The 26,292-nt window shown below is 41.8% G+C and overlaps 1 protein-coding gene across 1 annotated transcript in view; it reads left to right on the plus strand.

The window, feature by feature from the left end:
- Window positions 1-659: 659 nt before the first annotated feature.
- Window positions 660-26,292, plus strand: part of LOC126471176 (polyamine-transporting ATPase 13A3) — a 195,527-nt gene continuing 169,894 nt past the window's right edge. The window contains exons 1-2 of the mRNA XM_050099282.1: window positions 660-851; window positions 2,260-2,665. Coding sequence (XP_049955239.1) covers window positions 2,566-2,665 — 100 coding nt within the window. The 5' untranslated portion in view covers window positions 660-851; window positions 2,260-2,565. The remainder of the gene's footprint in view (window positions 852-2,259; window positions 2,666-26,292) is intronic.

A 26,292-nucleotide genomic window follows, 5' to 3' on the forward strand; every position in this document is an offset into this window, starting at 1 on the left:
TTTTCTAACCCTGTGTATAGCGAGCTCTAGGCTGTTAAGCTTTAACAGCAACTACAAATATACCAACAGCTCAGTATTCTGCTTCATCTTCTTCCTATTTCACATATTTTCAGCACTAGTACTAAGTTCATTCTGCACGCAAGGCAAAATCGCTCCGATCTCTGATGCTGCGACTCATGTGCGGCAGTGAAATCTGACGGCAGCGCGTGGAAACACTGCTGGTGCTAGTTGTGCAGGCGCGTGTACGTGTGGCGCCAACAGCGATCGTATATTGATAAGTGACTTTCGTTAAAACGAAAGTGTTGCTGATTACAGTTCACTGCATCACGTCTCTATATAGTTATTTTGCTAACAAAATGTCGTTTATACGTTAACTGGCTGCAGATACAAAATTATGGATGGTAAATCGCTACTAGATTTAAGTTTTACAATAGTTGCTTCAGGCTTTTGCCTGGCGTCAATTCACAAAAGATTGGTGTAGTAGCAGAGCCAACAGCACACATAATGACAACAGATACCCTCAGTCTAATATGTTATGCTGTGAGATTCCAATCCCGTGTGTGTGTCTGCAAAAAGAAGACAACAATGTGTCGCTCTCTGTCATTCAGCAGTGAAGTGATATCTCTGTACGCCATACTCTTTGCTTTGCAGACTAGGGAGCGAGAATTATTTCAACAGCTGTCCGTATTCGGTAGCAGTTGGGAGCGTGGTGCGGTTGTGGTTGCGGTTATGTGTTGTCAAAGTGTTAAGTGAATACAATGTGGATGCAGTTAGCAAATATATCTGTGAACGCTGTTGCTCGTATTGACGCCGTGCTATAAGTATGCAGTTCTAAAGAAAACAGGAAAACAGTAAGGAAGTTTAGCTGTATTGAATTACATACTAGTGATTGCTTGACCATTAGAAGAAATAAAGGACGGAGGGATGAAAAGTGATAGAATTTAAAATATTTCCGTGTACAATCGGCGCAGCATTCACACCAAAAAAATACGAGACTTGCATTGTGCACCAAATATAACGAAAACCACTGAGGTTGAACATGTGCTCGGGCAGCGAAACTTTTGTATTATGGCATTATTACAACTAGGAACACAGTCTGCTTCTGTTTGTGCTGATTGTTACCACCTTGCGACGTATACGTGTTGTACGGCAATTGAAAAATATAATTTTCCGACCAAATTCGGTAACCGTGGTGTACACTGTCGCATTCTTTTGTGTAATACCGCACGTCTGCTATATTCCTTGTAACGCATAGTTTAGTAAAAACCGTTGGTGTATCATTACCCGGTTCCATGTAGTGCCCCTAGGTGTTCTGTTAGAATCTTGTAATGTAAATATTTTCTGGGAAATACAGAATTCTATTTTTGTCGCGTGTACTCAGTGAAACATGCCGTTCCTTGTGCGAGAGTAATTTTGTATAATTTTTTTTTTTTCCCCACCATGATATTACCGGTGATGTGTAGAACATGCACAGATATGTGTAACTAATGCATGACAACACATGCTGTTGGAGTCTCTTTTTTCGTCCCTGGCTTTTTACTGTGTTGGTGATAGTATCTGTATATTCAGGTTTTCACTATTCGGCAATATAAGGCATGGAAATTGAGGAGGGATATCCGTTCTTTATTGTTTTGTAACATGAAGTTCCATATTCAGCTGGACAGCAAAAATTATCTGACCCATTTCTTGTTAATCTATAATTTCTGAAGACTAATCTGTTAGGCCTACTTAGAAATTGATTGAAATTTTATAATGTTACTGTTATTCTCACCACGTGTTACAAATGCACCTGCAACCAGATGTAATTCTTTCACTTTGTATGTTTGCTTCTGAATATTAGACTGATATAACTTTTCATTTAGTGGTGCTGTCTGTCAACTAAATCAGCACACTTTATGAGCTGGTATTCTATGTATTTTTGTCCATTTCATAACAGCTGACCATGATTACTATTACACCTGCATTTGTACCAAGACAAGGCTGAAATTTGTGTTCTTTCAGGGAAGTGTAATGCAAAAAATTCTTGCAGACAGATACTCAAAGAAATAAGTGTTTATATTAATAGAACATTTTCTCTATAACAAATTTATATTTGTATTACTACCAATCTTGTTTACAAATTGTGTTGTAATCCCACATCTTGAAATTCATGTCACTCATAATAGAAACAAATGACATAGCATGCTTAGAATGTTACAATTTTTAGTAGGCTAACATTTATGTTGAAAATCATTTACATTGTGTTTTCTTTTTTTCCAGAGTACTCGGAATGTGTCGGATTTCATACATCTGTCATTTTAATGGGATGATTTCCTACAGTGAAAAGAAAAACTTGTATATTGGATGGAGGAAATCTGATCCTGGAGACTGACACCGGCATCTCTGATGAACTTATGTGAACAGCTGAACGCTTTATTGATTCAGCGGATGTGATTTCAGTGATTTTACAGTGACAATTTTTTGACATAAAGTTTATTTCCTTAAGTTTTTTGCTTAAGGAGCTATATAATTTTTTTGTCGTGTGACAGTATTTTATATTGAGTGTATTGTTTATAAACTGTTAAAATGTCATCTGCTCCGAGCCACAAACATTTCTCACGGACCACTAACCATCGTGGCATTCGAGGAAGTGGTCTGCGTGAATTAAACACAGGGCTACTAGAAGGTTTGTTTTCTGTTCTTTGACATTAAACATTTGTGATATGCATGACTGCTGCAAAATAATGAAACCATTTTGATAAGTCACCTAATCATAACTATTGCATTTGAGTATAAAATTTGGGCCATCGTCAGAGAATCGTAATGAATTTCAGGAATTATTGTTAGAAAACATCCAGTAACCTAACACATGATCAAACTAAATAGTTCCTGCAAGACTGTTATTGTAACTGCTATTCAGTGTATGTGTGCATCTTTTGTATTACTTAACTGTGTATACAGGGTGTTTAACGATACACGTTATACACTTCTAGAGCTTTTAGAGGGGACTTAGTAGATCAAGTATTACGTAGGGACCCGTGCCGGGAAACATCATCCAACGACGCTGCAGGGTGTCAGTCATAGACACCGGCACATGTAAATGTATGTATATACAGGGTGATTCCTGATGACAAGACAAATTTTCTAGGATTATGGAGAAGGAGAAATGTATCAATGTGAGGCTGTACTTGTTTCAAGTGTTTCAAAATTATAAATGAAAAGGTTCTGATATCATACCACTGACAGTGGAATATGTGTAAAAGTAGTGTTGTTGCTAAGACTGTAGCGTAGACAACTTTCAGAGGTGGTAGTATGGACGACAAGTAGGAAAAAATGTCCAGCAAACATGCGCCCTAAAATGTGTAGCTGCAAATGCATAGCTGAGGAGCTATGAGAACTTGTTCATTTTCGCTACTGTGAAACACATCTCCTCTGTTGAACAAGTGCTCATAGCTCTTTAAGTATGCTTTTTAGAGCCCCTGTTTACTGGGCATTTCTTCTTGTTTTCGTCCATATTACCACCTCTAAAAATTGCCTGCCCTACAATCTTAGCAACAACAGTACCAGTGCAAGTGTTCCCTGTGAGAGGTAGCACAACGGTTTTCACTTATAACTTAAGACCTGTTCGTTTCAAGACAGGGTTTCCTATATAATACGTGATATGCTAAGCCACCTCTACAACCTCTAGAAGTGTTTCACGTGAAATGTGAAACGCACTGTATATACCCAGAATGAGATTTTCTTTTTGCAGCGGAGTGTGCGCTGATATGAAACTTCCTGGCAGATTAAAATTGTGTGCCGGACCGAGACTCGAACTCAGGACCTTTGCCTTTCGCGGGCAAGTGCTCTACCAACTGAGCTACCCAAGCACGACTCGTTCTCCGTCCTCACAGCTTTACTGGCAGAAGTAAAGCTGTGAGGACGGGGCGTGAGTTGTGCTTGGGTAGCTCAGTTGGTAGAGCACTTGGCTGCGAAAGGCAAAGGTCCCGAGTTCGAGTCTCAGTCCGGCACACAGTTTTAATCTGCCAGGAAGTTTCACACTGTATATACGTTCTTCCCTAGTTTTCTGTTGTTATGAACCAGGACTCCACCATCTATGCAGTGTTGTCAATCTGGATAGGAGCTATCTAGCATTATAAACTGAAGAGCCAAAGAAGTTTGTACACCTGCTTAATATCGTGTAGGGCCTCCGCCAGCATGCAGAAGTGCCCCAACACAACGTGGCATGGGCTCGTCTGATGTCTGAAGTAGTGCTGGAGAAAATTGACACCATGAATCCTGCAGGACTGTCCATAAATCCATAAGAGTACGAAGCCTGCAGGACTGCGTAAATCCGTATGAGGGGATGGAGATCTCCTGTGAACAGCACATTGTAAGGCATCCCAAATATGCCCAGTAATGTTCATTTCGTGGGAGTTTGGTGGCCAGCGGAAGTGTTTAAACTCAGAAGAGTGTTCTGGGAGTGGCTCTGTAACAATTATGTACATGTGTGGTGTTGCACTGTCGTGCTATAATTGGCGAAGTCCTTCAGATTGCGCAATGAACGTGCAAGGATGCAGCTGATCAGACAGTATGCTTATGTACGTGTCAACTATCAGTCATATGTAGACGTATCAGGGGTCCCATATCACTCCAACTGCATATGCGCCACACCATTACAGAACCTCCACCAGCTTGAACAGTCCCCTGCTGACATGCAGGGTGAAAGGATTTGTGAGGTTGTCTCCATACGCTCAATACAATTTGAAGCAAGACTTGTCCGACTAGGCAACATGTTTCTAGTCATCAATAGTCCGATGTTGGTGTTGATGGGCCCAGGCAAGCTGTAAAGCTTTGTGTCATGCAGTCATCAAGGGTACACGAGTGGACCTTCGGTTCTGAAAGCCCATATTGATGTTTAGTTGAATGGTTCACATGCTGAGACTTGTTGATAGCCCAGCATTTAAATCTGCAGCAATTTGTGGAAGGGTTGCACATCTGTCACACTGAACGTTTCTCTTCAGTCATTGGTGGTCCCAACATTGGCAGGTTCTTTTTCTGGCCACAGTGATGTTGGAGATATGATGCTTTACTGGATTCCTGATATTCACAGTACACTCATGAAATGGTCGTATGGGAAAATCCCCACTTAATCGCTACCTTGGCGATGCTGTGTCCCATCGTTTGTCCGCTGACTATAGCAATACATTCAAATTCACTTAACTCTTGATAACCTGCCATTGTAGCAGCAGTAACCAATGTAAAAATTGTGCCATACATTTGTTGTCTTATATAGGCGTTGCCGACCACAGTGCCGTATTCTTCCTGTTTGCATATCTTTGTATTTGAATACTCGTGCCTCTGTTTCAGCTGCTAGCAGTATTGTGAACCACAGTTGCCAAGAACTAATCAATGTCCTCCTCATGTAATAATCTAAAATATTTCCATTGCATTTGGGCTGCTCAAGTCAGTGTTTGGAAAAATGTGCAAAACTGCTTCACAAGACTGCCTTCCACCTGTATTATCTGCAATGAATCCACAGTCATTCTAGTCTATACTCAGTAGGTCAGTGTTGCCTCCAATTAATACTGCATAATCTAGGTAATTCCACACTACTATGTATAGACATGCTTTGAACGGTTCTAAAACTTACTCAGTTTTGACCTCAATTGACAAAATATTTTTGTCGATTGCAGTGAACTCTGCAGTTCGTACGGCATCAGATGTCTCTCCAATATACATTCCATGGCTCGTTAAATATTTTGGATCTTTCTACTTCGTTTCAGTCAGCTTTCAGTTCCGAAAGTAATTTGAGTGCGATATTTTTCATTGTGGGCAATAAATTCAGGAACTTTGGTATAAATACTTTGACAATTCACTTTTAAAATTTTGATAGTAAAAATGTCTTTACTTCCTATGATTTTGCTCTCTGCATACTGACTGGTAAAGTTCATCAGAGGACCTCAAACTACTGCCTAGCCTAAAAAGACCCCTCATGCTCCTCACATCTATCTGTTATACAAATAGCTGCTTTGTGTAGGGTATCCCTGAACACCGCAATGCAGGTCCAAAAGTCTGCAGCCAAGAGCATCACAGAGTCAACAGAGAGTTTGGTTGAGACCTCCCACTCAGTTCCAAACCATACCCCAATCAACACTGAGCATGGTACTGCAAATCACGAGCTATGACTGCACACCGTAGTCACCATTTCCACCCATCACCTGTAGGAACTGAAGATCGCCTCACAAGCCAAACGACATTGTCATTGGTGCTGACGTGAGCCACAACATGCAAGCAACTGAACCCTGCACTAGTCACAGGCAAGCCCACCTCCACACCTTGGATAAGGCCCTCCTGTGGACCTACTGAGCATATATTGGACATCTTTCCGCCGCTGGGTGCTGTTTCCATAAAAGGCTCAATAATGCACCTAACTTTGGAGCTCGTGATAATTGGCAATCCCTGTCCTTATGCGCCTGTTCTCACCCTGCTGAAGGAGCATCCACTGTGAATGGGTGAAGAGACAGGCAGCCTCCACATTGACTCTCCCCCTCAAGACATGCGAGCACCTTACAACCCATCATTCACCATGTGGTGAAGGCTGACCCCTACATTGGGCAGTGTGCCTCGGCAGCTGAGCCCTTGGACAAAATAAGTGACTCCAGAGGGGTCCCAATGTGTACAGCACGTTCTTCGCTGCCACTATGCTCTGAGGCAGCAGCCTGAAGATGGCTGACCATGGCCAGAAGTGTCTTCATCTGTTCATGAGCTGCCCCTGCATCCCCACACATCAATACCATCCTAGTATTACTAACTTAGAAATTGACTGTGAAAATGCATGGGAGAAGCTAAATATGTAATTTGCTACTCTACTGGTATGTCACCAAAAGGCAGCTGGAGCTTTGTGGTGCCAGGATTAATGTCTACATATGCATTTTGCAAGCCACCATAGAGTGTGGCAGAGGAGACATTGGTTGTCACGTGTTGTTTAGGCACTTCCATTGTTACATTTGTGTGCTCATTATGGGTGATGTACTATATTCTGTTTAAATTGTCTAATTGCATACCTGGCCAGATATTCCATGAACATATAATCATCGTGATGATGTAGCTCTTTTGTCTGTGTTTGCTTTAACAATAACATATGTTTTGAGTGGATCCACCTTTAGCAAACTTGTTATTTATCAATCGGTGATGCAGGGCCATACTAGCCGATGGGAACAGGGTGGTGTTTTGGTAGTGTTTTATAATTATATTAGAATTTTAAGAGTCTCTCACCAGGTCTTATAGTTCTTTCATTTATAGAGCAACTTAACTTAGTTTTCAGTTCTTTAGTCTCTTTTCCCCCTTTAATGTAATTTGTGTCTGTACAACACTTGAATGTGGAACTGCCATGTAATGTTCTTCAGCAAAGCTAGTTCAAGGAGATAATATGATATTTTAATCTTCGCTTTATGATCTCGCCTATTGGTGCCAGTGCAATGAAATGTCTGAATGGAGGATTTTGATTCACTGGTGCATTTTGCATAGCAACCAAACTGCTTGCTTGGTCACAAATCTTATATGTTCTGTAGTATTTACATTTAAACTGTTCTACATTTATGACACTGGACTCTTTCTTAATGAGGGTGGGGCTCAAATTTCATACTAACCCTCTTCATATTTGCACGAGGTGATTTGCCCAAATTATGTAGGGTAGAAACCACAGTGATTCCTGTAAGACATCTACAGATTCCCCCCCCCCCCCCCCCCCTCCATCCTTGTCCTATTTTAGCTAGTGCTGCTGGTTGTCAATAGCATGTTGAACATTCTTAACAAAGCCTCATCTTGGAAGAGTATGGTATTCCACTTATATACAGGAATTTTTATGTTGGCATGTCATCAGTAAGTACTTACTCTTATTCCGAATGGTGACCACGACATACATTACAGGTCAACGAGCATATCAAACTCTGCACATAGTACTTGCTGATAGCACATTTCCGAAGGTTGTGGCAAGTGCAAACAGTAATTGGAATTGCCTCATAGTCCTACCCCTTAGGGCACATAACCACAAGTTCTGTTCACCACATATCATATCCCTTGGCTGTCCTTAAGTATATTTCTGCTGCTTGCCAGACCTGCCATTAGAAATTGTTGACACAATCAATTCATAATAGAATAACTAATATTTGACCACATGGCCACACCTGCCTTCATTTGGCCAGCCACTGATCTGCCAATAGTTGTCCTGCTGCAGGTATTTGCAAGGCATTCGTGTGCCAACAACACTCAGCTAATTTATAGGAACCAGAGTAAATTCAGTTCATGAAGAGGTATTAAGCTTTTTTGCTAATAATTAATTTACAGATGTGTGTATTCTTTGTACCTAATACACATGGCACTACTATATCAGTTGCTAAATATCTCAATTTTATTATTTTCATGTAAGTACAGCTACAGTTCCACAGACAAAATTATAATTCATTTAAAGTGCTAGTGAAGTTTAATTTTCAGTTGTTTGTTTCAAATTCTGTTACCTCTCATTGCATTGCTATGAAAACAAAATTGCTGACTTGGTCTGACTGAGCACATCACCTTGACAATGAAAAACAACTTATTTCTACATCTAAATTTACTTTAATAAAGTCAATTGGACAAAATATGATAAACATTTAAAAGTTACTGAAAGTGGAAAAACTGGAAAACAGTGCTAGAAATGTGAAGTTATAACGCAAACGTGCCTTGAGGTTTCATAAACAGTAGTCCTTTCATTGGAAGCTACATGTAGACAATGGCTGTTGTGAGTAAAGGAAACATAAAACAAACAAATTACTAAAAAGTTAAATCAAAGTAGCTGCCGAGACAAAAGTGAGGTCCACTTGAAACATTCAGATTGTTTGGAGCTGAGAGGGAGAATCCAAATAAAGTGATGCAAGAAGTTATTATGCTGCCACTGTTTTCTTCAGCTGCAGTTACTTGTTACCATTGTAAATCTTATTGAACATTTAATTTTCACCAAATTTTTAGGGTGGTCATGTCATTATGAAACAGAAGTTGTATGGGCACTGTCAGACTGTGTGATTTATACATTGATGACTTTCACTTTACCAAGTGAGGTGGTGCAGTGGTTAGCACACAAGGCTTGCATTTGGGAGGATGACAGTTCAAACCTGTGTCCAGCCATCCTGATTCAGGTTTTCCGTGATTTCCGTAAATCACTTCAGGCACCTGCCGAGATGGTTCCTTTGAAAGGGCATGGCAGATTTCCTTCATCATCCTTCCCTAATCCAATGGGACTGATTACCTGGCTGTTTGGTCCCCTCCCCCAAACCAACCCTTGCTTAAAATGTTTGGTCATACAGTGATTTGATCCTTGCTCCTACCAAAAGATATTCCAGTGCCTTAGCTATATCTCTTGGTGGTGCATTCTTCAGTGTGAGGGATGGAGGGGAGGTTTTTTTTTTTTTTAGATATAAAGTATGTTGTAGAAGTGTTGTTTTATGAGTTTCGTAACTTCTGTGATAGTGTAGTGATGCTACAGTATTTGAGCAGGAGGACATTGAGGGGGCACATAGTTGCAACCAAAAAAATTCTGGCCAGTACACAACTTAGGATAATTACAGCCTTTTCCTTAGAAGTGCTCCAAAGGAGCTCACGGTTCTTATGTGAGTTAATGTTTGACGCCCACAGGGCCATGAGCTATTGCATCCCATTTTTCTTTCCTGGCTGGCATTTTCTTCCTCGTGTACCTCTCTCTACTTATTCACTCCTTTCTTGCTGCCCCCCCCCCCCCTCCTTCCCCTTTCTCAGTCTTCTTACTTATGTTGACCTGGCTATCCAACTGGTTTCCTATATTACTTGTAGTAGTGTTCCCTTTACCTTTTCTTTTTCATCCTTTATTTTTGGTCCCCCTTTGGGGTTGAACCACAACTTCTTAATTTTCTCTCTGTAGTGTGAGCCATTTGGGGAAGAACTCTCTCCCTAACATCTCCCCACTTCCTTCCCCGTCATAGATCTCCACCCCCCCCCCCCCCAATCTGCCCTGCTTGGCCACCAGCACATGTAGCCAGTCTATGTGGCAGGGCTGTTTATGTACCCATTTGGCTGAGCCCCCTGACAACTCAGGGATCATGCTTATGATACCTGAGCTGTTGCCTCCCCATGTAGGCCTAAGAGTGGTCACTTGTCATTCTGCAGCAATGAAACTCCCGGCAATGGCCACCATGCTAGATGGCTCGTTCTATATTTTGGCGGTGCCCATGGGGGCAGCCACTAATTGGCTCCAAAAATGAAACACTTTCTTTACTACATCATATGTAGTAGGATGGATGAGGGACACTTTCACTGCCACCAAGCCATTACTTTTTGCAAAAAATAGTGAAAACACATTTGACAAAGTGGAGTCTCTCTGCAAGATGCAGTCAGGTTCCATGTTGACCAGAACTACTCCTGCCACCCAATCTGCAGCCCTTCATGCTTTTCATCATCTTGGTAACATCCTGGTGTCCATTACACATCACCAGTCTTCGAATATTGTTCAGGGAGTAATTTTTCATGGGGGCCCCAGCCTTCAAACTGATGAACTCTAGAGCAATCTGGAAAGATGGGGCGTTCATTTTGTTTGGTATCTGCAGAAAGGTCATAAAGACAGTAGCACCAATACTGGCACTTTTATTATGGCTTTTTAGGGAGTCTGCCTCCTGGAGAAAATCACAGTTGTGTGTTATCAGTGTGATGTGAAGCCGTACACCTTGCCACCCTTGAGGTGCTTTCTTTGCTTGCGTTTCGGGCACGTCTTCGTGATGTATGGCTGACCCTCTACATCGTGAATGTAAGACACCCACTCCACGAGGGGAGCCCCTTTTTTTCCACCGCCAGTGTGTACTAATTGTCACGAGTGTCATTCTCGTTGCTCATTAGATTGTCCAGCTTTTAAGAAAGAAAATAAGATACAGGAGTATAAGTCTGTTGATTATTTAACTTACTCTGAGGCTCATCAACAATATGACTGACTTCACTCTGTGTTGATGACTTCCACTTTTTCCTCTGTTATGTCCTTTCCCCTTCTTCATTAGCCCAGTCCCATCTCCCTCTTCTCTACCCTCCCCTCCCCATACTGCTCACCTTCCCTGGCTGAAGAAGTGTCCCAATTATTCAGCACTCGCCAGTGATGAGGCTAGCTCCAGGGACCTGTCTTCCCTGTGTTTCTAAGGCCTGCTACCACAACACGGGCGTGGGACACACAGTCTGTGCACTGCAAAGTTGCCCTGTCTTTTGGTTCCAGATCTTGCAGAAGCTCGCTCCCCTTCTGTGCCCTGCCTGTCCCTTGATAGTTACCGGCCAAGCAGCCTGAGCAGTGTCCCCTGCAAATTGCTAGAACAGATGTTGGTTCATCAGCTCAATTGGGTCCTTGAATCTCGGGACCTTTCATCTCCTTATCAGTTTAGATTTCACGAGGAACAGTCTCCAGTCATGTACTTAGATTGGAAACTGCAGATAAACAGCCCTTTTCTCAGTGCTGCCATCTAGTTGCAGTTTTATTCAATCTTCGTAAGGCCCACAACACAGCTTGGTGCCATCACATCATCCTTACACTCCACGAGTGCGGTCTTCGGGACCCCTCCAGATTTTTTATTTGCCAGTTCCTGTCTCACCAGTCATTAAGAGTCCATTCACACTGTTCTCAGCTCTTTGCAGACCCAGGAGAATTGTGTTCCACAGGGCATCATATTAAGTGTCCTCTTTCTAATCACTATTAGTGGACCTATGGCCTCTGCCAGACCGTTGGTCACCCATACTCTATATGTGGATGAGTTCTGTATTTAGTCTATCTTCCATTCAGTGGCCTCTGCGGAATGACAGCAGCAGGGTGCCATCCAGTGTGCTTCCACAAGAACACACTTGCATGGTATTAAATTCTCTCCCTGTAAGCAGAGAGTGGTGCATTTCTGTTGCCTTACTACGATCAATCCTTATCCAGAGATCTACCTCGACATGCAACACCTGAAAGTGGTCCCCCAGTTTCGTTTCTAGGCTCTTCTTTTTGACAACAAGCTTACTTGGTTGCCCCATATCTGTCATCTGAAAAAAATTAGTTGTTTTCGTTAACTCAGTGTCCTTCACTTCCTTGCCACAGCTCTTGGGGTGCAGATCGTTCAACCTTTCTCTGCCTTTACTGGGCACTAGTTCTGCCTTGTCTGTACCAGGGTTATCAAGTTTATTAATTGGACCTGGTTCACCATCATGGTATTCGTTTAGCCACCAGTGCATTTCACACTAGCCTTGTTGATAGCAGTCTGGTTGACACTGGGACCCTCCCCTTTTGATTAAGCAGTCCCAGCTCATAGTTTCCTATGCAATCAATATCTGCTCTTCCCCTGTGAAAATGCAGATTTGGTCCATTGCCCACCCACTGTCTGCCCTCAGGTGGGTTTACCGGTTGGACTCCACATTGCTTCTCTCTGCCGTGACTGCCATCTCACCTTCTTGTCTTCTTCCCCACGTTCTCTCCTGCCCCCCCCCCCCCCCCCTCCATCCCCACCGAGCGAGGTGGCGCAGTGGTTAGCACACTGGACTCGCATTCGGGAGGATGGCGGTTCAATCCCGTCTCCGGCCATCCTGATTTAGGTTTTCCGTGATTTCCCTAAATCGTTTCAGGCAAATGCCGGGATGGTTCCTTTGAAAGTGCACGGCCGATTTCCTTCCCAATCCTTCCCTAACCCGAGCTTGCGCTCCGTCTCTAATGACCTCGTTGTCGACGGGACGTTAAACACTAACCACCCTCCATCCCCCACCACCCCCTTGGTTAGTTCCTTTGCCCGCGATTCAGATGGATCTCTTCCAGTGTCTGAAAGCCTTTGTAGACTCCAGTGGTGTGCCATTGTTTTTTATGCTGATGGCTCTAAATCTGCTAATCATGTGGAATATGCCTTCATGTCTTCTGTTGGCATGGAACACCATCTCATGGCTGTCATGTGTGGGGTATTTACTGTGAAACTGATGGCCATATATCAGGTCCTCTGCTTTCTTAAATGGTCCTCGCTCACCAGAGTTTTGTTACGTACAAACTTAACGAGTGCCCTTCAGGCTAGCACTCGGAGTCTTTCCCGCCATCCCTTGGTCTCTGCCATGTTTGGTTGATTTCCTGTGGGTTCCTGGTCATGTAGGTTGTCCCCTTTTGTAGTTGCGAGACTCCCCTCACAGTGATCCGTATTTTGCTGGACTGCTGCTGCCTTTTGGCCCTTCTCACTAAATATTCTCTCCCACCTTCCTTGGCTTGGGTATTAGCATGGTAAAGTCTGTCCTCGGTTTTCATCATGAAAGTGGTTTGTCGTATTAGGTTTAAGCTCTGGTATTTGAGTCCCTTAGTTAATGTAGGTGTTGGTTATGGAGGACTTGACCTTGCCTCCACACCGCCCAGGTTCTCCCTGCCTTTTCTGTACATTTTGTCTCGTCTGTTGTGCAGCTTTGTTTCCCTTTTCTTACCCTATTATTGTCCTCATAGTATCGTGATAATGGTATGTTGTGCATTTCAGGATGGATCAGTCGCAGTGCTGTTGACCCACTGCGTGTAGCATTTCTGGGACACTCCTCTTCTCACTGTTTTCACCCACTGGCGTACTATTCTTTCCTCTTTCTGCTGTCCTTATGCCCCTTTTCCTTCTTCGTTTGTCCTTTATCCCTTCCTCCAACTTGACTGTGCTGTTTGTGTTGCTCTTCCCTTGCTTTCTGCAATCTTTGATCATGGGCCGATTACCTCGCTGTTTGGTCCCCTATCCCCTGGCCCCCACTCCACCCCCCCCCCCCCCCCCCACACACACACACACACACACACACACACAAAAAGAAAAATCAACCAACCAGATTCACTTGGAAGTAATTTTAATGCAATAAAAAATTATATTGCATTGCAATAGATACTCATTGCTTTTAGGTGGCCAAACATTGTTGGAAATATAGTATATGCCCCTAGAGCTCTGAAAGGTGACTAGAAGTAGTGTTACGAAAATTCTTGCATATAATTCTCAGGTCACTAGTTTTGATAATCTAAGGACGGGTGCCTTTCCAGTGAACTACAGGAACCACTTAAAATGGGAGGTGTGGAAACTGATTAAATGAAGGCATATTGTTCACTGGTGTGTTTAATGTGAATAGTACTTCGTTAGAGATCACTAGAAGGGGCAATTACACCATCAACAAAATTGCACTTTACATGAATGAAATTGATTTATGACAAAACGAGATTGTTACAGAAAATTTGAATGCTGATTACCCCTGCTGTAATATTGTCCATTTGTGAGAGAAACAGAACGTGAATATCAAATGCTAATACACAGTTTAGTATAGTGTGTGTGTTGGGGGGGGGGGGGGGGGGGGGGGGATGATGAATGGAGATGGTGTAATGGTAAAGACCCTGGACATGTATCCAAGAGTCTTTGGGTTAATTCTGAAATGATTCTCTCAAAGAGCCAGTGTGCATACATAACCCTATCCACTTGAACCAGTACTTGGTTTTCAATTTGGCAACCAGTGGGCTGCTGCTGTTAGAGACCAGAACTTAGGTTTGTCCTGGTATTGGCTGCTGCACAAATGTTTGGATTTCTCACCTGGTTATATGAGAGGAGAAGATAAGAATAATACAGACATGGGCTGCTAGATTATGAACAGACCAACATCTTCAGTACTAGTGTTTTTGAACATGCAAAAGTGTCTTACATGGAAACATTTGGGATAAAGATGGTATTCATTGTGTAAATGATGTGGATAAAATTTAAAGCGCTAATATTTGAAATACTATAAAGTGAATTTGTGTCTGTTGTTGATGTTTACTAAGAATCATAAGAACAAGTAGCTTGTGCACGAGTGGTAAGTTATTCATTTTCCTCACACAGTGTGCAAGAGAAACCCAATGCGAAGGACAAACACTGGTACATAATACAATGTGTCTTGCTCTACATTGTGGATTGTGGACTGTTTATGCAGATTAGTGTTTCATACATCTTCAGCAACTGTATTCATATTTATTGAATCAGCAACCAGTGGAACTAAAGAAATTTTATTTCCTGTATTAGTTTCAGGCACTTAGTGTCCTTCATCAGAAGGTTATAACTAATGCAATTTTTGTATTTTGTGCCCTTTTTCAGAAAGTTATAGCTACTGCAATAGTTATAACCTTCTGAAGAAGTGGACCAAGTGATTGAAACTGATAAATGAAATGAAATTTCTTTTGTGCAACTGACTGCTGATAATTTGAATAAATTTATGCAGATGTAAGTACAGTAACCCTGATTCTTCGGGTTAATGCAGATGTGAGATGAATGAAACAAAAACATGCATTACACAGGTTAGAAAAGTCTTTTTTCAATTAGAATAACTATACACTGTATCTTAGAGATGACCTGCCCGTAAACCAGGTCTAATTTCAAAGCTTCTGTACCAAGTTATTTTCATGTAATACTTACAGTGGTGTATGCACTATATGTATCTGGCAAAATGACACCCTTGCAATGAGACTTCCAAAAGCAAACAGTAAAAAACATCTATCAGTACACAAAGGAATTAAAGAAATAAGTAACCCAAGAGAAGGAAGACTCATACCTATTGGTTGCATGCTGTACTTTGCCTCATGAGTATCTCTGCATAAGGACCAGCAGCACTCAGACAAAATTGAGTTATTCCATTTGCTTGATGACACTTTCCCATTTGAGAAATGTTCAGGTAGAACTGTTTTCAATGTTTATCAATAATGGTGCAAAGGCCAACTGGGAATCAGGCCAAATGATCATACAATAAGCATACAAGTAGTTTAAGTGTTATGTTACATCCCATAAGGTGGTATAATCTCAATAGTTTTTTCATAATATTGCAGTAGGTCTCTGACCTGTGGTTGCCTAAAAAGTTCTTGAAGACAGCCATACAGTTCTTTCAACATTAGTCAACAAATGTAGGAAATGTTCTTCAGGCATTAATTCCCTTATGTGTGCTTCACTAAGCCTTGAAAACTTCTCTAGCAAATTCAAGAATCCATGACCATGGCTTTCAGAGTTTTTGATTAGACCCTATTTAAGGCGCAGTAGAGGGAGGTACTCATTTTTGGGCTCAACAAGACAAGTGTTCACTGCATTCTTCTGTTTAGGCAATAGCTCATTCTGGGCAGGCAATTTTTACCACAGTTGTTTTTCAGTCTTCCAATTCCACTGACATAGACAGCAGCATTTTTTCGTGTACCCCAGCTGCATGGCGAGAACAAATGCAATTACCTTGAGATCTCCACATGTATATACCATTTGTATTCCTTAAAGCAGTGTAAAGATCTCTTATGTGTCCTTCATATAAACTGCACGAGAAATCTGAACAGAAGGAAGTTTGTTCCCATTGTGCAGGTGCACTGCTTTCATACGAACTTTGCTGGAGTTCTATGAACAAGCAGTAGTCCATAATGGACTCGATATTATTTCAGAAAAACCATGTCACCTTCCTTGAAGAAAAACTACATAGCGATCACGATAAACACTTTCGAATCACAAAGAAGATTCCATCCTTTTAGTACCGCAACTAGATCAATCTGTCGCTTCGACAAATTTAAATCGCGGACAAAGTCGTTGCAATCCCTTTGAGGTAGGAAATGTGGCTCCTTTGATTCTCAGTTATCTTGAAATGTTGTCAGCATTTGTATCTTCATCGCTTTCTTTTGAGCCTTCGTATTGTTTTCATGCTGATTCCATCTATTTTTGTAAGACAAAAATAAGTCGGGTGTTGTCGGTCGGTTGGTTCCTTCCAAATCATGGGAACAGTAAAGGGTATGTGACGCGATCCTTTTAACTAGCGTGTCAAGGCTATAGCTCATGTGAACAGCATGGAGGTGGGATCCAATTGTTGTCCTACTCCCCAATCTTACACCCAAAAACACGTATTTAGAAAAGGATTGTTTATGATTTTTGCAGCTTCAGAATTACCTCTCATTACATATAACAAGAAGAATTTGCCCCATTTACAAATGTACAAGGCATTTCTTCAAACCTTCACGAACATAAAACGACAAGCAGTCCACTTTCAACAGTTATCAGAACTCCTTATGCAAGTGGCGACAAACACAATGTTCTGCGTATTCAACAATGACTCGTTGGCAGTACTGCGAAGCCTTCTTTCCTAGAGGTAGATTTCTGAACTGAGGGCCGTGTGTAGTAATTCCCTTTACATATTTCGATCGTTTTGCAACAGCTAAATCTTCAGGATGTATTTAATTTAAATCAATATACAGTGTGTTGAAGGAATTCGAAAGATGCAGGGAAACAATGATTTCCTGATCGAATTCAGCACCCACGACTTACAAGGGGAGACCACGACGTACGAATGATATGGATTTACTGCAGACGTTGTACACTTTTAGTAGTCAATAAGCAGTGCAAGTAGTAAGGCATGTTACGTAGGAGGTTTCGAGTAAATTGCAAGAGTTTTACGCATCAGTGATGTAATGGTGCATTGCGACTCGGAGCACGAGCTAGTGGCGTTCATGTGGTTGGCGTTAGAGCTCCGTAATCGGTGGATCGCCGGATCGAGTCCCGTTCATTTTTTATTTTATATTTTTCAACGGTAGTCATATTATTTAACACACATTACATTCGAAAGGTAATATGATGAAAAGACAGTGTCTGCATGAACTTTTATTGCATTTCCAATGTTATTTTGCTGATTGTTTATTATTATTACGACACATATTATCCGACTTTTATTTCTCTAGGCAAGTTAAACACTTGATCGAGCACCTTCAAACTACTTAACATTTGATTGCTTCTCGTGAAGATGATGTTAAAATACATTCAATGCTACACGCCAATTTTCAGCGCCAGTATTAACAAAAAATGTTGCGTTGGACATGGTTTGCATCCAAATTTTCTGAAGAAAATAGGTTTTCAAAATGTCAACGAGCTCTGTTTTCCCTTAGACACTCTGAAGATGCCTTGTGCAGCCGGGAAAATTGCATTCATTCGCTGTGGTAGATGCCGTTTTGTTTTTTTCTGTGCCTGAATGGAAAAATCATCCTGCAGCTTGTAATGTCGAAAGCACATCGGGTGATTAATCGTACATAACCCTCACATTCTGGCATATTGTAACTCATTGTATTATTGAGTACAGCTATTTTCACCCTTATTTGACTCGGGCCTTCCAAGCCTGTACCTTGTCCTTGAAATCTGTGCCTGCAGATCGAAGTGAACAGGTACAAAGCAGTTCTCGATAACTTACCAGATTGCAGGTATAAGGGATTTCGGAACTCGCGACATACATACATTTACAGGAAAACTTCATGCGTTTGGTCGTTTACTTGTCGAGAATTAGAAATATACTAGGATAAGTCAATTATTATCCGCAATTTAGTTATATTTTTTATATAGTACTGTCGTTTTACGTTGATGACGCATGCTTTGTTTATTTGTTATATCTTTGTAATTTTCAAGCTGTTAGGTTAGTTTGGTTATCGCTGCCATGCTGTTAATCATGGCTGCTCCGCTATTTGCACAAAAGAAGAGCAACGCTCAGTGATCCGTTTCTTGTGGCCGGAAGGCGTATCAGGGGCCGAAATTCATCGAAGAATTTCGCTACAATTACGGGAACAGTGTTTTGCCACAACGGAGTGTCTACGAATGGATTGAAAAATTCCGAAATGGTCGCACAATGAAGGAGCCGGACGACGGTTTACCGCCACAAAAGCGAAACCATTTAGCGTTCACGTGAAATGATTCTCGTAGACGATTAACTATTGACGAAGTGGCACATCGTCTGCAAATTAGTCACTGTTCTGCCTACGAATTCATCCACAACAGATTTGGGTTTCATAAAGTTTGTGCAAGATGGGTCCCAAAACAACTCACACTGTTGCATAAACAAACGCGCTTGGATATCTGAAAAAAAGTTGCTATGGTAACGAAGGAGACAACTTCTTAGACAGGATCATTACTGGTGATGAAACATGGATGCATCATTACGAGCCGGAGAGTAAACGGCAGAGTATGGAATACAAACATCCAAATTCGCCGTGCAAGAAAAAGTTCAAGACCCAACCGTCCGCAAGAAAACTGATGCTTATGGTTTTTTGGGACGCACAAGGTCCAGTACTGGAACATTATTTGGAAAGGGGCTCAACAATAAACAGTGCACGTTACAGTGAGATGCTTACTGCCAGGCTAAAGCCTGTAATTCGAAGCAAACGTCGAGGATTGCTGTCCAACGATGTTTTGTTGCACGACAGTGCCCGTCCGCATACTGCTGCCCGCACTGCTGAAACGCTCCAGAAACTCAAATTTGAAGTACTGGATCAGCCTCCATATAGTCCCAATCTTGCCCCTTCTCACTATCACCCGTTTGGTCCACTCAAACAGTCTTAAAGGGGCCGCAGATTTGCCTCGGACGAAGCAGTGAAAGAAGCCGTGCATTTCTGCCCCGCAGCTCAACCGAGAACCTTCTTTTATGAGGGCGCCAGGAAGCTTGTACACCGATGGACCAAATGCGTTGAAACGCAAGGAGACTGTCGAAAAATGATGTTCTTGTAAGTTTCCTATTTGATTACAATAAAATTGTATAGCTACTTTGCGGGCAATAATTGACTTACCCTCGTATTTGTTGTAGTGATAAAAATTAGCAAACAGCCAGATAATATTGGAAATTCAATAAAAGGTCGTACAGATACGTCTTTTCATCATATTACCTTTCATACGTAATATTAACGAAGCTTGAACGCTAATAAAATGACTGCCGCCATCTCGTGCTCAGGGTCGCAACGATCCGGTACATTATCGACGCGTAAAGCTGTCGAAATCACCGAAGTAATACGCCTTACTACTCGCACATTGTATTGTCCTAATGGACTAAAAGAAGTGTACAAAATTGAAGTAAATCCGTGATCCGAACGTTGTGGCCTCCCCTTGTTAATAAAGAACACCATTCGTTCTTCTTAACACAGCGCTTGTTAATTGTAATCGAAAATAAATATTTTTCACCGAAAACTGCCATTTGCTGTATTTACGAAACACGCTAACTACCCGGATAGCCGCGCGCTTTGGCAGGCAGCTTGCTTCCGGGATTCCAGAAGTGCGCCGGCCGCGTATTGGTTTGCTGACTGACGAGAGCGCGGCTGTGCTGTGAGCCTGGGTATGATTTTTAGGCGGATTCTCACATCCAACTAGGTGAATATCGGGCTAGTACCCACGTCCCGCCTCAGTTACGCGATTTGCAAATATATAGAGACCTTTCGCACACTTTCACATGGAATAACACTATACGCTGACAGTTCGGGTACACATATTCCTCCCCAGTGGAGAGGGAGGGGAGAGAACGGGTGGCGGTATGAACAGAATCCAGCCACCTTCTACCACTGATATTGCTGTATCTAATAACTAGCATGCGGACCCCGTGAAGATACGAGGTAAAGGTTAGGAAGAAGAAGAAGAAACATGCTACATGTTACATTTGAAAGCCCACGCAGGGAATCGGCCGAGAACCTGTTAAAAGGGTAGAGTCCCCGCATTTACTTGAAGTGGAATACAATAGAAAAATATTTCCGATGTGATTAGCCCTGCATCATCTCCAGACGGAGAAATATACTCACATACGTAACACTTATTCTAAACGGAAATATTCGTTCTGATTGTGACAGAACACTGCAGGTTTAGTTTTTCATGTTTTCAAAAATCGCCAGATAACGAGGTGTGTGAGAAAAGTAATGAGACTGACAAAAATTCGAGCGATCTGGCAGCACTGTGTTGTCCAACGTGTGTAGACCGCAGTGTTCACCCCTTCCAGGTGTTCAGCCAGTTTGTCCCGTAAAGCCATCACGTGATTTTTTAGAGCGCCATCAGTGAGGTAGCGTTTTTGTTGTGGTTTACGAAAATGCAACAGCGGAATTTAGGGAAACGTTATGCCGTCAAGTGTTGTAAGAACTTTAGGGGAATCCGCGAATGTCATCTGCGCAAAGTAGAAGCATTCCTATGGAGAACATTTATTATCAAGAGCACAAGTTTTTCGCTGGCACAAATCATTATTGGAAGACCGAGGACACGTCGAAGCAGAGACCTTAAACTTCAAAAACCGATGAAAACGTCAAAAGTGTACGTGCTCTTGTGAGATTAGCCAACGTTTAACAATAAGGATGATCGGCGACCTTTTAAACACGTTCACCGTACATCAAATTTTTACTGAAGTTTTGCACATGCGAAAGATTTGTCCCAAAATGGTGCCAAAAAACCTCATAACTGAGCAAAACAACCATTGAAAAAACATGTGCGTTGGTCTTGAGAGGACTGCCAATGACTATAAATGGTTCATATACTTCATATGGATATGGTGTCTGTTATTTCGGACATTGATGACCTGCAGCCGCCTAGAATTGAAATTAGAGCTATATTAATACCTCCAGCTGCTCACGGGCGTTGATATATATCAACGGGGACAGGTGAAAATGTGTGCCTCGACCGGGACTCGAACCCGGGATCTCCTGCTTACATGGCAGACGCCCCATCCATCTTATTTTTCGGTATTGTTCGTTGCGTTTGGTCTGGGCGGACGTCATAAGACTTCCGTTCAAGTTGATCGTTGATTCCTTTACTCAGCTGAGCTAGCGTGCCGGCATCCATCTGAGCCACCGAGGGCACAGAGGACAGCGCGACTGCAGGGACTATCACGCGCACGCCTCCCGGGAGACCCACATTCTCACCTTGATGTCCACACACTACATTCGTAGTGTCCAACCCCAACGCACTCATTACTCGTGCAAGACATTCTTACAAAGTCCCGTAAGAGTTCGGGGAATGTGTGTGCATCCGCACAGGAGGAGGAGGTTATGGCCGGTATTGCCAGAACTATATACTTTATATGGATATGGTGTCTGTTCTTTCGGGCTTCCTTAGTGTTGGTTTGCTGCTTACAGGGTTGGCGTATGCTACGCTCAGTTCTGGGGTGACATTCAAAGCAGCTGTCATACTCTTCATTTTTCGTCACAATCCTCTTGAATGACCGGCCGTCACGATCATTCAGCACACAGTTTCGTCTGCGTTGTGACTGAGATGATGTTTCTCCACTTTCCCTGAATTCTGTATAAATCTTTGATGCGGTGCCTCCCGAAACACCAAACACTTCGGCCTCCTTGATTATTGAAGCAACCACCACACGTGCACCAACAAATTCACACATGCGCTGAACTTACGCGTTATGCACTCACAACTAGACAGAACACTGTTCTGACACTTGCAACGAACTGAGGACATAGCGTAGGTGACGTTCGTGGTCAAATGAAACAGTGCAACGTGCAGGCTTGGCTAGCTTCGGCATGTATGTTCAAGTATGCATTTCTCGTGGTATTGCCATATTTTTATCCGCCCCCTGTGTGTATTAAACATCGCTTGCAGAAGCCCAGCGTAGAGTATTCTCTTGTTAGTAAATTTTAAATCCATAATGCCACATGAGCCGTGAAAGGCGTCGCATCGTGCGTGAACTTTTCGTGTAACTTTCACTGTTCACTCTGATCGCTTGTGAACGACAGATAGCTTTCCTTCCTGTCAGGTCGCTGTGTTTCGTCATTCCACGAACTGCTGTTTGTAGTGATGTGTTTGTACAGCGGAACATGTTTGCTTGTACCATACCGCAGTTGGCTTGCAACATTCTCGTCCCAGGTTGTGTGTTTTATTGTCGCTCTCGGCCGTCAGAACCTATGTAAGAAGAGTGTAAAAATTTCAGCATAACATTTTGTGCTCGTAACAGAAACTTACGCGACACAGCCCTTCTGTGTTTGAGTTTACTGGATTTTTTAAAGATTATAAGCAATACTTGGTAAATATGAAACTTGTCGAAGTGTTAACTATAACTGAAAAGATGCTAATACAGCTGCGTTTAGTGGGTCTGAAACTTTCCAGCTCATCGTGACGTTTTGTGGTAAGACCTCAAGAATTAGTTACATTACAATATAAGTAGTAGCTTTCCTTCCATTCCATTTATTAACTCCTCGACTCTAACGCTATGCGGTAACACTGTTTGTATACAACCATAATCATTTGAAGTTACATGATTTGGTAATTGTTCCATAATAACAGAAAATTCTAAGCTATAATCGTATGTTCGTCTTTTGCTGGACAACATTGCTCTCCCCCCCAAACATTTTGTTATTAGAAAAAAAAAGCCGTAATTTAGATTGTACGTCAAATTACGGGTGTGTTATTCACAAACGTGCACACGTGATAGGACACTGACATGTTTAAACCAATATTTCGCTACTGAGTGCTTTACTTTGTCCGCATTTCTCACCTTTCTTTAATGTTTGATCAGCCAGACACGTGAACACTCTACTCAAAAGAGAAGAAAATGTGACAAGTGAAAGTATCTGGTACTAATAGTGGAAGACAGTTTTTTAATGTAAAAATGCACTTATTTATTAACGTAGTCCTCGTTTTAGGTTAATTTTCTTTGTACAACGTCTCTACAGTATGCAGATTACATCTCTGAAATACGAATGTGGTAGATCTGTAAAACACGCTACTAAGTCTCGCACATATTTTCACTGGACTCAAAAACATTTCAGGTCACAAATATCTCTAGATACAGGGCTGTGTGCAATTCTTAAGAATGTATATAATCAGGTGAATAGTATGGGTTTTCCAACCGTTCGTAACTCCAAATTCAGGTTACTCATTGCCAATGCGCATTGTGAGTAGGTTCATTGCCTTCTGAAAGCTTTTTCCTTTTCCCGTAGTATTTTCAGTTGGTGAGTACGTGACAAATGTGGTACAGATCTTGAACGAACGTTTCTCACAGTTTTCATATAAAATGTTCATTTTCTTCTAATATACGTCAGGCATACCCGTGTCTGCAGTTTTGGGATGTGCTTAAAGTGAATCATCTTAGATGGGTTCGCCACGACTGAATTTAGAAACCCATTTTTAACAATTAAAAATTTCCTTTGCTAACAAAATATAAAATTTTGAGATGGCGCGATATTCCAGCTTGTATATACGACTTCCTTAAAACGCCAAGAACCGAAACAATTTACGTAAGAAGTCGCGAACATGTATATGTGAGTGAGGTGGAACACTACCCTATTGTATTTTCACACTGCCGATTGCTAGCTGCAGGGTGAGCCACTTTCGCGGCATCTGTGTGTGTTATCTATAATAGTCTGTTCCGTAAAGACAAAGGGACCATAAAGTGTGAGATGGAACAGGAGACACTAACTTTTGGTGTGTCACGAACGTGCTGCACAGTAGAGAGGATTTTCTCTGCCCCAGATTCACACGCTCTTTTCCTCGGTACCATTCACAAAAAAATTCTTGCTTCACAATTAAAGGTAAGTTCTTCAAAGAAACCACCTTATTCTGTATGCAACAGAGCTTATGTGAAGTTTGGGATGCGGGAGTGGTATTGCCGGAAGTGAAGCTGTAAGAGCGGGTCGTGAGTGGCATAACGATAAGTCGCTGAAAGACAATGGTCTGGGCTCGAGTCCCAATCGGGCACACACTTTGACATATTAAAAGTTTCAAATGAGCGCTTACTGCGCTGCAGTGTGAGAATTCATTCTGGAATCAAAGCTGCTTTTTCCTCAGGTGTAGCTCGTAGCAGCTGCGAGCGGTTAAGTTTCTGCTTCAGTTGTTTTCACAAGAGCTCCCAAACGGTCGTTTGTAGAATGTTTGCTCTCTTGGCTGCTCATAACCGCTCACGGCTTGCGCATGGTGCTTTCCTGTGCGCGCTCAACTATTTCATAAGCCACTGGCACCTGAAAGGTGTATTACATAGTACAGACTTCCAGTGGCTGTAAACTGTGCATACAATCCCCGAATGGAGTTGGAAGTATGTGTGCCTTTGTGAATCCACGTCCTGAAGTGTCGCTACATTTGTGAAATATACGAATTAAAATCCCAACACTTTCTCAGCGCCTGTAACCATATGTACTTGATTCGCTGAGATGTAAGAAAGCGGAAGCTGTGGCAGACTTTCGCAGTATTATCAAGTAATTTTTAATGCAGCGACTATACGAACAGAAAAAATCAATCCGTACCTTTGTGTTAAAATTTTGTGCGCATGAAGTAAAACTTTAAAGCATTAATGGAGTTATTTTCTGGTAAGCGTTTTTCTCTGGTAAAAATGAGAATAACTGGTTTTGCGCATTGTTTTTGTCATTACGTAATCTTCATCGAACAACGTTAAGGGGGCTATCCGATTAACAAATTTTAGTATTTAACGCGTCAGTCATAAATCGATGCATGATAATGAACTACTTTCAGAGTTTTCCTCTCTCTCTTTGAAACTAAGTAACCCATCGTTCGTACCCCGAGGAGTTTGCAATGAAAATGTGGTAGGAACGTGATTTGCGATTGGTGTAGTTATTCTCGAATAAACTTCCAGTACCTATTACTGTTCACGAAGTGCAAACACAAATTTAAAAAAACGAACAAGTGAAGGTTTATTAAATAAACATCTTAACATGTACTGTTTAAGTTTTAATAAAGATACGGTCAAGTAACATTTCCTTTGTGTTATTACTATTGAAAGCCAGAAATGTGTAGAAATTTTGTTCTGTTATTGACGTCATTTACCCGAAAACAACATTCGACAGAATGACTGAATAGAAATTAGAGAGAACTGGAAACAAATGCACTATCGCATCTGACAAAAAATATATTCTGTCCTGGTGGCTTCATTCTCGCCGGTCTTACGTCGTATTGCCCGCAGCTGGTAGTCTGGTGCCTATTGTCTCTGCCTGTAGAATCCGTGGTCCTGGTTTCTATTCCCGGTTTTCTTCGCTCGGGGACTGGGTGTTTGCACTGTCATCTTCATCGAAGCACAAGTCGAAGGGTTTCGGTCAGTAATGCCATACTATCATTTCGTTTGATTAGTCGTATTTGTTGCGCACGTTTTAGAGTAAAACAAATTAATAAAATACGTATTTATTTTTATGCGAACTATGGATATCTTCGTAAGATTTTGACTTGCCCTTAGTTCTTGTTTACTAATATACTGGATTAGCTGATTCCTTCTGAAGTTTTGCTACTTGATTGCTCTATTTCTATGAATCTGTTGTTGTGGCAAAAAAAAGTAATATCTAATATGCGAACAATTGCGGGAATGTTGGCGTATTTATAAACGGCTGACGTTTCCCTGAATAAAAAGGCTTAAGTCGTCTATTGAAAGTAAGCCGCTAGGTTGTGTTGTAATTCCGTCAATATCGTGTAACGCACGCAATGTGCTATTGGTGATGCACAGACAAAAAGAGATCATTTACTAATACATTATCTTGCGGCACACGTTTTGTCAGTGAAAAATGTGAATAATTCACAAATAATATCGTACCATGCCCTATCTTCTGCATTCCTATCG

This window comes from Schistocerca serialis, chromosome 3 (genome assembly GCF_023864345.2).
Source record: "Schistocerca serialis cubense isolate TAMUIC-IGC-003099 chromosome 3, iqSchSeri2.2, whole genome shotgun sequence".
Classification (NCBI taxonomy): domain Eukaryota; kingdom Metazoa; phylum Arthropoda; class Insecta; order Orthoptera; family Acrididae; genus Schistocerca; species Schistocerca serialis.